Raw genomic sequence first — 17,038 nt, forward strand, 5'->3', positions numbered from 1 at the left:
TCCCTCAAACTTTGGATATGCCTCGGATTTGAGAACACTGCAGTAATGTGATGACTTTGTTTTTATGTTGTTGTACAGAGGACGTCAGAGAATGTGATTCTGTGTGTTAGTCTGAAGTTGTGCAGGAGGCAGAGGAATTAAAGGGTTGCCATTACAGAAATTCAAATATTCCAATATAGAGAGCCTTCCACCCTCTTTGACTTTTTCTGCATTTTGTGGCATTGCAGCCTGAATTCAAAATGGATTAAATGAATATATTTGTCAACACGTTTTCACTTTGACATTGTGGGGTATTTAGTGTAGACTGTTGGCAACTAATTTAATGGATTAAATTAATATATCTGTCAACCAACAAATTAAGTCACATGGACACAGATATGGAAATTTGCAAATGATATATCTATCTGCAAAAGGACAAAAGAATGACAGTTCAGGCTGTAACATCATCTACAGATGATGGCTTGCAGCCGGTGTATTGAAAAAGAATGGCGGATTGCAACAGAGAAATTTAACAAAACAAGATATAACTGAGTGAATGCGCTTCATGTATTATTTTTTATTGTCTCCTAGGAATTTGTGTTGCTAAGAATCTGTTGACTGTTGACAACGTGGAATTTATATCTTGTATGTTGGCCTTTGTATGTTTGTGAAATGGAAAAAATGAAAAGCATAATAAAGGTATTTGATATCTGTCAACAATCTACACAAAATACCCCATAAATACTTTTTTGCTATTTTATTGAAAATCAAATAGAGAAATGAGTATTCAACCCCTGAGTCAATACTTTATAGAAGCAGCTTTGGCAGCCATTACAGATACATATGTCTATGAATGATGGATATGCCTCTATCGGCTTGGCACATCTAGATTTTATGAATATTTTCTGAAGGCACTGTAGGTTTAACCACATTCTTGTTGATGTACAGCAGGCCTATTCAATTGGCGGCCCGCGGGCCACATCCGGCCCAGAAGCAACCTCCGAGTGGCCCAGCGAGCTTGAAGTATAGGCTGTTTTAATAGCAATTTTAATATTTTAACACTTGTTTTCACTCGTCATGAATTTATTTCCTCCGTGGCAGAAAAACACGTTACACAAGCCTTCAGAAAGTCCTGCAGGTTAAACTGGACTAACAAAACACTTTTGGGGCTGACTGACTCTAACAGACTCACTATAAACAGACTTAAAGACACTCGCTAGCCTAGCAACATTAAGGCTACAAACAACCCATAATGCAACACTCTGTGTAGGAGTGGATTTACACCGGTACTTTATCCATTCAAAAAGAATATCTGATGTTGTGAACACGTTTGTCTGGTCCTCGAATATAAGACGACCCCCACTTTTTCTGAAAATATGTCTCTGTCAACCCTGAAACATAGAATTGACAATGAAAACCTTCGGTTTAACCCTGCCTGGACTGGAAAGTAGTTTATTTTACCGCCATTGTCATTACCAAAAGCTAAGACAAAGGTTTTAAATAGGCTGCTGAAAATGTCTGGCCCATCTACATTTCCTGGTTTTAAAATCTGGCCCAATTGAATTTGTAATTGAATAGCCCTGATGTACAGGGACCCACTGCCCACTGGCTCTTCTAGTGGCCAAAAATTCCAAGGTTCATCTTTAATAGGCCCTTTTCACGTCGTCATGGTAACAGCTTCCATGTTGAGAAAAAGGTGCATCACAACTTCCTGTGGCAACTGTGACAAACCAATCCAACAAAGACAACAAAAACAACAAAATTGTAATGGTTACTAGCACTAGATACATAATGTAATAATTTTATGCAAATTAGGTGATGACTGTTCTTTTCTTTCTCCCTATTCTAAATGTTTGATTCTCTGTCTTATTCATTGATATTGTCTGCTATGTGTTTTGTGTATCTCGTTTACTATGTAGCATCTTTGAGAATTTAAAAGCGCTATACAAATAAAATGTATTGCACTATTATTATTATTATTAGATGACAGCAGACGAGGAGAAACTGAAGCTAAAACTCACCTTCATAATGGAAGAGGAAACTTTACGTGAAGAACTTGTAGCCTTTCTCTAGTTTAGATTCAGTAGTCAGTGAGTCTTTGTGCTTCACCAATGTTAATTTTGGGCAGGTTGTGGAGTGACTTAGTGAAGGCCAGAGCTGGCAACAGGAAGTTGTAATGCACCGGTTTCTCAACGCAGAAGCTGTTACCATGACGATGTGAAAGGGGCCTATAATCTTGATCAGATTGAACAGTGAGTAATATGGACCTTAAAAATATTAATTCTGTTTTCCCTTACAAAGAAGTGCCTCACTGAAAAACTCCACTGACAGCTGTATTCATTTGACAAGCATGTATCCAAAATTAAATGAGCTTAGAAAATGTAAAAGGGAGGTATATAATCATGATTTATTTTTTCAAACAAAAAGAGAGATGGTTAGAATAATACTGAAGTTAGGTGTTTCTACCTTCACAATAAAAGTGTACAAATAGTCTTTTGTATAAAGAATAATTAAGTAAATTTGGTATAAATATATGGTGTGAACAGGATTTTTTTTGGGGGGGGAAAACAATATTTTCATTCACTATACAGTCCCCGATAAATATATTCACTTATGTGCTTTGTATTGCAGCATGTGTTCAGTAATAAGGGTTTTATTCTGAAGTTTTGACCAGAAGGCATTTTGTATTCTGGCTGGCTCAAACATGAGAATGCTGAAATGCCATTTGTGAAAAAGAACATTCTGCTAATTTTTTATTGTATTATTATTATTAAATATTGTTATTACACTTATTAATATTATTATTATTTTCTTTTGATTGAGGACTGTTTCACATTTTAAGTCCATATTTTGATTATGTGAAACACTTGTATTAATTTCGACCCATCTACAATTTACAATTTCCCATTTGGCAGACGCTTTTATCCAAAGCGACCTACATATGAGGTTTTAATACAACACAAGCAAGGATCTAGTCAGGAGAGAACAACGAGTGCCATAAAGCTAAGTTCTGGTCCAACAGGACATAGGTGCTACGAGGCAGTGCATAGAGTGCATAGAGGCAGATAAAGATTTTTTTTTTGGATTACGCAGTCCATCAGGTGAGAAGGTGTTCGCTAAAGAGCTGGGTCTTTAGCCTTTTCTTAAAGATTGAGGGGGACTCGGATCGAATGGCGTTTGGTGACTCCTTCCACCACCGAGGAACCACAGAAGAGAAGAGTCTGGCTAGAGACTTAGGGCCTTGTTGTGGTGGCAGCACCAGGCGCCGTTCCTTGGCAGAGCGTAGTGAGCAGGAGGGAGCGTAGACCTGAATGAGGGAGTTCAGGTAGGTAGGAGCCGTTTTGGTTCCTGCTTTGTAGGTGAGCATCAAGGACTTAAATTCGATGCGGGCAGCAACTGGGAGCCAGTGGAGGGATATGAACAGCAGAGTGACATGTGCTCTTTTGAGTTGGTTGAAGACCAGACGCGCCGCTGGGTTCTGGATCATCTGCAGAGGTTTGAGCGTACATGCCGGGAGCCCTGCCAGTAAGGAGTTGCAGTAGTCAAGGCGTGATATTATAAGCGCCTGTACTAGGAGTTGTGCTGCATGTTCAGACAGGTAGGGTCTGATCTTCCTGATGCTGTACAGGGCAAATCGACATGGCCGAGCAACAGAAGCCACATGCTCCTCAAAGGTTAGTTGGTCATCGATCATGACACCCAAGTTCCTGGCAGACTTTGCAGGAATGAGCTGAGCTGATTCAAGCTGGATACTGATCTGATGTTGTACAGAGGGACTGGCTGGGATGACAAAGAGCTCAGTCTTGGACAGGTTATGCTGAAGGTGGCGTTCCTTCATCCATGCCGAGATATCGGCGAGGCATGCCGATATCCGTGCCGAGACTGGGGGGTCATGGGTGAGCAGGCTCGGGGAGCAGTTTTGAGTCACAATCAGATCGAGTGTATTGCCTGCTTTGTGTGTGGGAGCGGTGGAGACCTGTTTGAGGTCAAAGGAGGACAGAAGTGAAAGGAAGTCAGCCGCTTGGGGTTTGTCAAGATGGATATTCATGTCCCCCATGACAATCAGTGGGGTGCCATCTTCAGGAATGGCTGAGAGTAGCATGTCCAGTTCAACTACAAAGTTCCCCTGTAGCCCTTGTGGGCGGTATATGACAGCCACAAATAGTTTAACAGGAACGGTAACCATGATTGTATGGTATTCAAAGGATGAGTTATTGCTTAGAGGAGAAAGCTTAGTGAATTTCCAGTCTTTGGAAATGAAGGCACCCGTGCCACCTCCATGCCCAACGGAACGAGGTGTGTGGGAGAAAGTAGAGTCAGCTGAAAGCGCAGCTGATGTGGCTGTGTTTTCTGGACAGATCCAGTTTTTGGTCAGGGCTAGTACCTGAATGTCAGATAGGTTTGCCTTGGATATATTCTGTTTTCTTTACAGCAGACTGACAATTCCATAAGCCAAAGGAAAAAGCGGAGGAAGTAGCTGAGGCTTTTCTGAGAGACTAGAGGTTCTCAGGATTGCGCTGTCTTTTATGACTGATGCGCTTTTTTCGGTTGCCCTGGATGACAGGGATATATTGGTAGCACATGGTAAGTGAGAAGGCAGGCCAAGGGAGTAAATAGTAGATAAGAGCAACTTATCAGTGTCCTTGCTCAGTGGACTCGCACAGGTAGACTCGAAGGTCTTTACCCAAGAAGGACTGACATATAAGGGCTGACGCTTCTGCTGACGCTACAGCGCAGCTTACGTGTTTAAATACCAGGAAATGCCACAGCTGTGCCCAGTCACAGCTCGTTACCACGGCTGAACACCTTCTGCTTTGGAGCTCAGTTCAATCTCTCTTTTTAAGAGTTTAGTGAAAACCCCGCCCCTTTCAGATTTCCACAACAAAGCAACAGATAGAGGGCGTCACCCGCGTCAGCTGACCCACCTATCGAAACTCAGAGAGTGAAGCCAGGAAGTTCAAAGCCTGACAACAGCCTAAGTCCAAATCTAACCCAGAAACAAAGATTCAAAACACTTCAAACACTACTACCTCTAACTGTATGGTCGGTCAAGCTGGCTTGGTAGGATAAAGGCCCATTCACACTTAGAGCGACAACTATAAAGATAACTATAAACTATAATGATATGCTGTTGCTCAAGCATTCCCACTACAACGATATCGCCGCCGAATATTCAGAGCAAAAATGGAGCATGATTACTTTACCGACGTGCTTTTATTTTACTCGCTCTAAAGTAAATAACGACAGAGCCGAAGGATTTGGGTTCATGCATTGCCGCCAAAGAGAGGAGATGGCAGATAATGCTCTTTTATGGCGCTTTCATGACATTATTGTGCTTTGTTTATATGAGAGCTAACGGTACTAATGGTCACCAAGTGAAGCTATTCATTTCTTTACCAGTAGGTGCACACACATCTACTGTGGATCAAAGAGTAAAGTCTCCTGTATACCATGTTGAGAGAAACACCTGCAACTTCACCATGGCTGCACGGGTTTCAACAGGATACTGGAGACACATGTTGTTACCTCCCGGTCATATTAAAAACATAGGATAATAGCGCATTTGCGGTCAGGTTGGCCAAGAGATTATGCTATTTTCGTAGCATCATGCTAGCAAAAGGTAGCGATTTAACTAGCTTCCATGTCAGTAAACACGCCTTATCGCTAATCCAAAGAGCTCTTCCGATCCCGACCGGTATGTCACGTTTCTTTTCAACATTTTTAGAGGCGATGGTCTTTGTCAAACAACGCTGGGTTCCTCTGGATTTCTGTAATCAGTTCCTCAGCAGCAGCTCCATCACTGCAGTGAACTACTGAATTCTCCCACCCTGTCCTTTGTAGAACTTTAGCTTGATTGGTTGAAAATGTTTTATCATTGTCTCTACCGCCAGAAAAATCGCTCTGAGATGGAACCAAGAATATAGTTATAGTTGTCATTTTGGATGTTTTTATAGCTACAGTTGTATTGTGAACACAGACATTCTATTTACTTATAATGATTGAAATCTTTTTATAGTTATAATTATCTTTATAGTTATCGTTCTAGATGTGAATGGGCCTTAAGTGTCCTAAACACTGTTGAGTCATGCACTGTCCACCTCCTCACACTAGCTGAGAAACGGGGGTTGTGGGCTCTCCCCCGTCTTCTGAGCGTCCTTGGATGATTCAGTGGCTGGCCAGGAGACATGAAGAGTGGGTTACATTTTTGCCACACAATCTCGAACCCAGTGGCAACCTGTGAGGGGCTCATGCCCAAGGCCCTGTCTCCTGTGTCTGGCTATGACATACAAGGCCAGCACTAAAGACGTCAACGGAGGGAGTCAGGAGCGAGGCCTTACTATCCCACTGTAACATTAGCCCACGCATGGCACGCAGCCACAAGCAGACCACACACTCATGGCTGTCTGCTCTGCTCAATTTGTGAACTTACTGGTTTATGCAAAGTGCTCCTCTCACTCGACCAGAGCAAACACTGACGTTTGCTCTTTCAATCTCGGCTCTAGTCGTAGCAGATTTAAAACTGACATGATCATGTTTTTGAAAAAAATGTACATAACAATGTTAGAATTTTGCTGAAATAATAAACAACAACCAAAAGACAAGCTACCTCCTCCTCCATCCACTGCTTTTTCTAACCCATCCCTCGACAGCCCCTCCCTTCAACCATACTGACTCGAAACAGTGTGCAAACAGGCATGAGTTCCCCTGATTGGTTGGATGATTCTTATGTAGGGGTTTCTCACAGAGAAACTGCACAGCAAAGAGACCGTGCCAGATAGTGATACTGATACTCTGAGAATATTTTGGAAAATAATAGCAAACGATTCATTCCTAGGAACAATTTATCGAATGTTTCTCATTGTGGTTTTATCAGAATACATACACTGTCAGGTTTACAAAGCAACAGCGAGAACAAAAAACCATTAAAAATAACAAAGGTGCATGAAAACACAAGCACAAAGAACACAAAAGCATTAAATGTCAGGTCTAGTAAAAAAGAGCATTGAAAAAAAAAAGTGGAACATGTACACAGCTACCAGTAGAGACAACAGCTACGTACATAAACCATTAGTTAGGCTTAAACATTAACAGAAACAGACTGAATCATCAGTTACCAATTTAGTTAAAAAACAAAAAAGGCAAGAGCAGGAAAAAGTTGGGGGGTGCTTAAATGGATGGAAGCAGTGAATCATAGCACAGCCCAAGTCATCTCTAAAAAGGAATCATCTCAGGTAATGACCCCTAGACAACAGCTTCCTCTCTGACTCAGACTAATTGGTCCAACAGAGCGTTAATACCAAGCAGAGACTGAGAAAAAGAAACCAAGAACAAAGAATGAGGTGTCCTTGCAGCCTCTCCAACTAAAAGGTCAGAGACAGAGGGGTCAGCCATCGCTGTGAATCCTCTTCACTGTCACCACAGTCCTGCCTTGCTCTGTCAGGGCCAGACCCCTCCAGTGGTTCCTGCTCCTCACTCTCCAGCTGTCATGATATTTACACACCTCCCCAGACATACAAACACGTAAGCTACATCTCACTCACAGTAAAGGCCACAGTAAAAATCCTTGAAAAGACCTACATCAAATACTGCAAAAAAGGATCACTGATGTCAGGGTTTGTTTTTTTTTTGGCTTCACAGGTGATCAGTATTCTAACTCTGAGGTCACGAAATGAATCACATCACATCTCCAGTGCCATATCTGCCTTCCAGAGGGCAGTAAAAACCTAGCTCCTTTTAATCAGAGAAAGCATTTCATTCAATGCCAGTTAACTGAAAGGTTAATGAAATACACAACAATCAGAATCACAAACAATGCGAGGACAAAATGATCACGCTGTAGAAAAACACAACAACTGCTCTGTGCTATGTGATACTTGTTATTTCTCCTCATGAGAACACATTTCAGTGCATTTTAACCATCATGAACGCACAGTGTCTCAAATTGGTCTGAGCAGCAGGGTGGTAATGATGTAAGCCAGGAATAATAGCAGTGTACTTCTCTAGCTCTTATAGCACACCGTAAGCCTCGACATAGGATGTGTATAAGTAATCAGGTAACCATGGTGGGAGGTGGCAAGGTAACTGAATTCCATGAGAACAACACCCTCACTGCCCAACAAAACAAGCAAAATTTGATCTCTACGTGAACAAAGCCCGATTCAGGCAAGGGATTTTCCACTGTGGAAAAAAATGACAAGATGGCTGGAGAGGCGTGTTCATAGGGCAGTGCTAATATTAGCAAGTCTTATGTGGACAAACTGAATAAGACTGAGGAAGTGATGGAAAAGATATCGCTCTAGGTTACATGCTATCCCCTAGGAAGTCACGGAAACCTAAGCAAATCGAACTGATGACCATCAAAATGACAGGGAAATCACCCAGGCTTGTCAGACCCACTCAGTCTCAGCCTGATACTGAAGGGTGATGAAGGGGGACATCACCCCATATCCTTTACTCATACAGCGAAGCCCGTTATCAAGACGGAGATCGAGAGAGACGTGGTTCATAATCAACAAGCACCTGTTGCCTCAGAATACTTGCAATGAACTGCCGAAATGATGAAATGATGACAGCAAATCCGGTTGAGGTTCTTTCAGTATTCTCTTTCAGTACTCTGTTCTGAGTGAGAATCATTTTTGAATATTTTGTTTTGCATCTGAAGCAAGCCTCCGAAGGCATCAGGTTTCACAAGAGGCTGGTAAGTTACATTGGTTCAACATTATGCCGAAATGAGTAGGCAATCTGAATGTAACAAAATAAAACGTAGGGCTTTACAATATGGACAATATATCAGACTGAGATTATTTTTGACAGGTTCTACAAATCTGATTTGACTTGTAGTTTAGAAACACTTTTGGTAGCCTCATCACTATGGTGTATTGTTGAAATAGCAATGATAGTCAAACCAGACAGTATCTCCAATTTGACCATGCACTGATCGCTAGGGCTGTCACTTGAAACAACATCTTTATTTCCTTGATTTGATGTGGGAGGTGGGGGTGGGGTGTGTGTGTGTGTATGTGTATGTGTGGTCCAACTGGTTCAACCAATAAAACAATCTGTGAATTTTTATTTACACCTCCTGGTCACCATTAAAGATACTCTGTTTTCGAGGAAGTAAAAGTTCATTTCATGGGGACTTTAAATTGAAGTCGAATTTACATTGGAATTTGCATACCAACATGAGTTTCAAAAATGAACAGGGAAATTCCATTTTTTAAATAACTACAAGGGCACTCGGAGAGCGCAGACCTCCGCCAAGGTTTGTGCTATTATTGCTTGTTTGTGAGTCGGATCCGGATCCGCTCCAAAATTTAATGGGTTCTTCCTTGGCCCATGCTACACCCTTCCACGAAGTTTCATGAAAATCAAGCCTGTAGTTTTTCTGTAATCCTGCTAACAGACAAACAAACGGCACTGAAAACATAACCTCCTTGGCGGAGGTAAATATGAAATATCCAATATAAATGCCTGTGTTGGTCTGTTTCTACGGCCAGGCACAGGCTAGTCCAAGCCTCTCAGCTAGTAAGTAAGTAAATGTGACGGCACATGGTAGTTTCTGATTAGTTATCTTCGTGACATTGTGAAACATATCATAACTAGAAGGGCACTCGGAGAGCGCAGACCTCCAGCAAGGTTCGTGCTATTATTGCTTGTTCGTGAGTCGGATCCGGATCCGCTCCAAAATTTAATGGGTTCTTCCTTGGCCCATGCTACACCCTTCCACGAAGTTTCATGAAAATCAGGCCAGTAGTTTTTCCGTAATCCTGCTAACAGACAAACAAACGGCACCGAAAACATAACGTCCTTGCTGGAGGTGACAACGTATACCGCATAATGCGTTAGAAAGCCGGCTTTTTAAAGTACTCCTTTCACACAGCACCAAAAGCCGGTTTGCTGCCAATAAGCCGGCTTCAAGACAACTTTTTGCATCCGACAAAAGGGTGAAAGGATCTATATTCCTCTACCATGTACTAGTCTCTGTTAAGGATCTCTATCCGCTTATGCCCTGAAGCCCCCTGTGGATAGACGGAAAAACATGTGCAACAAATATCTATCGGCCACTGGATATTTAGCCTTAAAAATAGACATTTCTGAGACAAATCTTTTTTTTTTTTTAATTGAATTCGATTTTTTGTTACAGTGACAGCCCTACTGATCACCACTATCAAGTGAGGTATACATTTTCGATCTTTTGCAATGCAGATTGTGTTCTTTGACACTGCGAGAAATATCTGGCTTGCGAGGCTAACAATAGGGGGGAACAATCTGTAATTTTTAAACCATTGGCTGATGACTGATTGTGAGAATTTTTACTCTCATTGGCCAATACCAATAATAGGCTGACACCAATAGTAGGCCAATTAATCGGTGCACCCCTCATTGATATTTTTGCCAAATCTCTAGTCAAGTTCAAAACAGCCAACACTTGGAATTCTGAGTTCATTTTCTTCATTATAGGCTTAACCACATGCAGTTTAATACAAAACATAACCCAGTTCAGCAGCTGCACACTTTTAAGACCCACAACAGACAAAACAACAGGCTCGGTGCACTACTTCTAACAAATCCGCTCAACTCTAATTACAAAGCAGTTTGTTGAAAGGAAATGTTGGGCATAACAGTCTTAATGCAGCAAGCGTGACTAATGGGGGAGAGAGCCAAGAGCAGAGGGGTCTGAAGGTACCTGTTGGGGGCCCTCCCCGTTGACCATGGCAGGGGGCGGTGGTGAGGCCAGGAGTGGGAGTTCAGGGCTGAGAAGCTGGCCGGACTCCAGAGGTGGGGTGTGGTCTGCCATGTCTCCCTCATTCACACCACTGAAGAGGTACTCCTGCAACAAAGACACAGCGATCAGTGTTATTGCACAAACAATATCACAAAGACCTGCAGCAACATCGTCATGAGTAAATAGTCTTCTAGCCAAGTAATTAGGCCTATGCTAAGTACAGGAGAAATTAACTGAGAAATTCTACCAATAATGATATATAAAATTAGAAAATATGTCATACATTTGCCACTGGGAACGTTTATTATGGTCCAACAAAATACCTGAGATTTCTAAGCACACATCAGTTCAACACTACTATGTTGAAACCGGCTACATAAATTGTTTGATACTCGTATATTTTGTGTTTATGATCAACATTTCTGCCAACATTGCCATGCTATAATCTCTTGCAGAGATTTTTCTTGTTGATACTGACAATAAGATTTAAGCAGGTAGAGAAAATGAATGAATGAATGAAGATGCCAACAATGTTTCCCCTACATAGTTTCCCCTCCCAGTTTGTTTGAAACCTACATTACCACCAACCCACATTAATTTGCAGGCACAATTGAACAATTCCTCTACCCTACAATCAGTAAAGCATTGGTCTTTTGAAAGCCATTGCTCATAAACACATGAATGACAGCAGGGTTTGTGCTGCCCATGTTTCTTTTACTTTCGCTTTGAACGTCAACTCCTGCTGACAAAAATGAAACATTTTTGCTCGTTTAAAAAGACATCAAACAACAGAATTATTGTGATGCGTAAATATAGCGCACTGTGCTTTGTGTGTTAAACTGACTCAATCAGGGATAATTTGACAGCAGAAACCGCTGTGCTGTTCATAGCCTACATAAGGTTGTAGCCTACCTTACACTGCAACTGCGGTGGGATAATGAGCTCACATCAATCTCTATACTTATATCAGTTCCTCAAAGACGTAGCAAACACCTTGGTGGATACAGATCAAGTCAATACACTGAATAGATGTTTCAGGGGCCGTCAGAATCTCTTGCTGTATTGTTTGTAACTCTGTCTTTTTGGATGCCCCGCTCTGATGGAACTTGTATGGTCCGTGTAAACAGCGGGAAACCAGCTGGCGTGCCACATCAGCTGAGGTAAAGTTACAAAGTTGCTCACTCGAAACAGCTTGCTGGAGAAGGAGAGTTTATCAGCAATGGAGAGTGTCTGGCTAGGCTATTGTGTGACATGCGAAATAACGTATTCATCCTTTTCATTTCAATTTTCAAATGAGCTTGCTTACGTGCTTTCTTAAAAACTCCACACAAGATTAAAAGCTCACTACTTGAGTGCAGTCTGCCACTGAAAAAAAGAGTTTTCTCATTTGCTCTTTATGTTCCATTTCATTGGTTTCATAGAAAGTGATCTGTTTGTGTGTTTATTTATCCATTTATTTATTTTCTGTGTCATTATCAGAATAAACACTGATAACACAAAAATACATTATTGTAGTCAGTTCGTTCCATTTTGGACACAGGCGTATGTTTGTGTGTGTGTGTGTGTGTGTGTGTGTGTGTGTGTGTGTGTGTGTGTGTGAGAGCGTGCACACAGAACGCAGACACAAACAGGCCTAAACCTGAGAACTCCTGCAAAACACATCCGTGTGCACACACTGCTGCTGGAAAAAATCCTACGGGGAAACATTGAAGTATGTTCTGAACTATGAGCCAGAGAACTGCATTGAAAACCCAATCAGGGTCTAAAGGATACTGAGCTGTGCACACAATAAGACAGTGTCCCTACATCTTATAACTCATTTATTTTCACTGGCCTTTTCTTAAATTTTTTGTATATTAGGCTATGTCATTATACTTTTATTTGTGGCTCCACTGCATATTGTTTGTATTGTATCCATCTGTTTAATACTGTTGCGACGCACTTTGTACCCTTGTTGTTTTCTGATTCTATGATTTTTATGTTGTGAAGCAGTTTGTACCTCACTGATTTGAAACGTGCTATATAAATAAAGGTTTACTTACTTGTAGCCCAGTAAACCATTATGAATAGTAGGTTTGTAGGAAATCTGTGGGCATGTACGTGCCCATGCTTTGTTAAGGGTTGGAAGGTTTTATGTGATTCTTTGGATAAATGTTGTTGTTTTGAGAGACTTTATCTTAATGCTGTTCCATTTTTCCCCTCAAACAAAATGGCTTTTGAGTTCATTGTTTTGGCTCATTTAGGCTAACCGTTTATTGACCAACTCCATTGGGCTACACGGAAACAATTAGTTTTATGTTTGTGTTTGTAGCCAATGCAATCTGAAACGTATTTTGTTTCACCTTTAAATCCAGTTGAAATACTATGTTTTGCCTTAGACATCCTGCTCCCCCTGCACCCTCCATGAATACACATATGCTTTTTCAATATTTAGGCTAGTATCAAAACACAATTTGAGGCAACAAAGCATGCAATTCTGTTGAAAATGCTTTCACAATAAAAAAATGTTTGCCTCCCTCTTCCTCCCAATTTAAAATACACTACACAGTTTTTGGTTTAAAAAAGCACACAATTAATAGGCAAGAGATATTTTCTAATGCCATGTACATCACCTGCCATCTGTGCAGCTAATATGTTCAGAAGCAGGATGGATACAAAACAGAATGCAAAGTAGCCGTCAGTTGTCCTTTTTCTGTTACATCAAACACAATAGACCAGATTATCCCATCAGTGGACTGAAAATAAGCTTCTTTTTTATTTTCTTCTTTCATGAAGTGAGAAGAAAGGGATCTAAGTGTGTCAGATGACAGATGATCATGGACAACTTCTTAAAGGGTAATAATACAGGCTTCATTTTGTCTGTATTGTGTTTAGACAATGTATTCAGTGGAAGGGGGCATATGAGAGGAAAGGAATATTCAATAAAGAAGATTATGAAATATGGAAAAATTTCACTGCCTTCAACCAAGCCAGATAAATTCTCAAGCCATGCAGGCTCAAAGTGGCTCCCACAGAAAAAACTACACAGGACCACTGACTGAAGTCCCATTTGTTGTCCAAAGTGTTTTGAACATCCTTCACATAATACACAAAGATCTCAAAAAGTTGACCGTGGTGGCAGTTTAGTGTTTAATAAGTTCAAGCAATCATCAAGCGCACATCAACCTAGGGGGATTATACACAGGCTCATGTCACGTCTAGCCCTATGAGTGGATCCAGGGACGATACTCTCCATTGCTGCCAAGACACAGCAATTAAATAAGACTAAAAAGTCAATGGGCTACACTGAGGGCTCATCAGTCCCACTTGTCACTAAAAAGATTACATGGGTAACACAAAATCTCTCAAAAACAGCAGAACACCAAGAGAGAAATGGAATATGTGTCCTTGAACCTAATTACAATCTAGCGCATGCGCTCCTAAACCTCACAGTGATCTGGCTTATCTGTTAGCTTTAGCCACTCCCCTCCTTAAGCTTAAACAAAGTCAGTTTACAGTGTGATGGTCAATGAACTGGATTTGAGAGAAGTGCTGCTACAGTAGAGGAGCGACGTGAGATTAGCGTAGTATTACTAGGCTTTAGATGATGGCAGGCTCCTTCTGCTGTCATTAGGCCTATGAGTCAAACACTACAATCACCGGTGGGATCTGAAACACTACAGTAGACAATATTAGATCTATCAACACTCAGGTTTACCATCAGAGCCAAGAATATGCTCACCACAGTTACCCTATAGGTCAATGGAGAGGGCAGTGACGCAAAGGGAAGCCCTGGTCACAGGCAGTTCTCTACTTTTAGTATGCACCCACCCACACACACATTTTCACACTAATGACGACAACGCAAGTGACATGGTACTCTCACTGGGGAAATATGGATTCAAGGGTTCAGGTGCCATTTTCTCAACATGAAGCCATCTTATAGAGGTGAACTAGGCAATAAAATATCCATTGCATAGCCCAGCTCTGAGCTACCTGCAATCATCTGTAGTGGCTGCATGAGTACCATCTTACCTGTGTTAGAAGACAAACACAAAGACACTGCCTCCTGACCTGCCACTACATCTTCGCTTATATGCCAACACTAGGAAATTATCTGGCTACACAAGTTGCTGACAAACAATCAGAAATCATACCAGCCTCCTATTAACAACTTTACTGGTGAAACAATAGCAACTCACCCTGAAAAAGGACTCCATATGTTACAGCAAGCCCAAAGTTACCTCTACATCCAAATTGTGGGAACATCTGTATTTGCCCTGACTGTACATCATATTTGACTGTGGCTAAGAGAGCAACTGATAACCAGAGAACAGCTGTTTTTCAGTTACGGTTTTCATATAGCAGAGGAAACACCTTGAATGGATAGAATTATTAACCTATCTAAAGGCAACGCTTTTCCTAATTGATTGTCCCTCAGTACCATGTGTAATTTTACATTTAAAAGGCGTAAGAAACACTGTGGTGATGAGGATTAAATATCAAGACGTCAGTTGTATGAAGTAGTGAAACACGTTAATCTTTCAGTTTTAAAACCAGTCATTCACCGTTTTACTTTAGTATAAGCTCGAATGCTTTCGTTAAGTGTGGGAGCTCGACTACAACATCTGGAGAAATGTTTCCTTATCGTCACCTGTCTCACACTTTGTAACCGTAAACTATCGAAAACATTTAATTTGGCAATCCGCCTAACTGTTAGCCAGCTAACTGTTAGCCAGTTAGCTAACTGGCAACCCTCTATCTCGACCGCGTATACAAACGTTACCAAATCTTAACGTTGCCAAGTCATTCAATTAACGTATAGGCATTAACCAAATATATTTAATATGTCTGACTATGGATGATAAGCTCCATGTTCAGTGCTAACGTCCCTTAATTGCCAGAGATGCCTCGCAGCAAAGGCAAATGTTTACTCTACAGGTGTGTGTGTTTAGCGTTATGTCCTAACTTGCTGTTACCTAACTGACGCATAACACTACAGCTAATTAATGAAAGCGAGTAGAGTTTAGAATTCCCTTAGCGAGCGATGTTAGCATTCCAGTAAATACACTGTAATCTGTCACCATTACAAGAAAGAGTTATTACCAACAACACAGTTAGCTACTCACTCACTCAGTCGGCACAGCAGCTGCAGTCTTGACTGACACGCTGATACACAGGGATGAATCCTTTGCAACTTTTCCAAAATATGTTAACGTTAGCTAGATCGGATAACAAGCTACTTTCAGCACCACCTGAGATGGATAGCTTGCTAGCTACCTACCTAGACGTGAGAGAAGGCAAAATGTGACATGCTAGCGTTAGCTAGCTAATGCTACCTAGCTAATAGTTAGCAAGATGAAGATGTGCTTTTCTCGAGCTTTGAACGGCGATCGCTCGCATTAGCTAGCAATAAAACAGATCGGAGTAACTAGCCAGCTACAGCGACGCTGCGAAGTATCGATAACGTTAGCTTAATTGCCAATTTTATCGAGATACTTTTCATCCAACCCTGCTCCGCGCATAAAAGGCTGGAATGTCGCCATCACTCACAGGACTCCGTACGCATGCGTATTACACCAAATAATGATGTGTTCCAAGATAGCGAGCAGCAAGATTTCCGATATTAGAACGCTAGGTGGGGACGCGAGTTCAGGTCTGTCCGATATTATAATACGTCTCTGTTGTCTGCCTGCATTATCATGACTGTAGGCGGACTTTAAGGTTGACGTGGCTGTGATCGGTTCGCCTGCCAAGTCACTGAGAGGGTAAAGTCAGTTGTCAGAGCATAACATGCTTATCATATGCAGTAAGTGAAAAACGAACATTATAAATAGCAATTGTCTATCTTACGTAGGAATACGGCCGTGGCACGCCCAGCCGTGCACTGCCGAACAGACGTGCCCAAGGTTTATGACACTCATGTGGATATGTTTTCTCTTTCCTTCAACATTTTATGACATGCTACAGTCCCGATCTCTAGACACAGAGATTTTAAAGAGAGGATCATAAAAAAAATAACGTTAACTTGGGTCATTTTTTGCATTAACCATTAGGTGGGCAGTTCAGCATAGACAACAGATTTTATGTGTAGGGACCGTTCAAAACATACCATTAGACTTCATGTTACTCCATATGTTAACATCGCAGTTCAATTATGTTTATAAATATTGCAATTTGAATTGTGATCACTCACTCACCCACACACACACACACACACACAAACAAAAAAACACATAAACTCCCCATAGATCTAGTAGTCTTTGTATTCAAGGGCGACTTTATAGACTGCTGTATCATTTTGTGGGTGGACTGCCCATATTTATGTTTCATTTATAAATATTTAATATATTT

At 41.2% G+C, this 17,038-nt stretch overlaps 1 protein-coding gene across 1 annotated transcript in view; it reads right to left on the reverse strand.

Moving 5' to 3' along the window:
• Window positions 1-16,222, reverse strand: part of fndc3a (fibronectin type III domain containing 3A) — a gene marked incomplete at its 3' end in the record, with an annotated part of 55,238 nt that extends 39,016 nt beyond the window's left edge. Inside the window, exons 1-2 of the mRNA XM_071515511.1 lie at window positions 15,814-16,222; window positions 10,667-10,810 (exon numbers count right to left, since the gene is read on the reverse strand). Of these exons, the coding sequence (XP_071371612.1) occupies window positions 10,667-10,777 (111 nt within the window). The remainder of the gene's footprint in view (window positions 1-10,666; window positions 10,811-15,813) is intronic.
• Window positions 16,223-17,038: the final 816 nt, after the last annotated feature.

The sequence above is a fragment of the Centroberyx affinis genome, unplaced genomic scaffold, assembly GCF_046629955.1.
Source record: "Centroberyx affinis isolate AG114_WGS23_722 - 3 ecotype Tasmania unplaced genomic scaffold, CSIRO-AGI_Caff_v1 ptg000358l_1, whole genome shotgun sequence".
Taxonomy (NCBI): Eukaryota; Metazoa; Chordata; class Actinopteri; order Beryciformes; family Berycidae; genus Centroberyx; species Centroberyx affinis.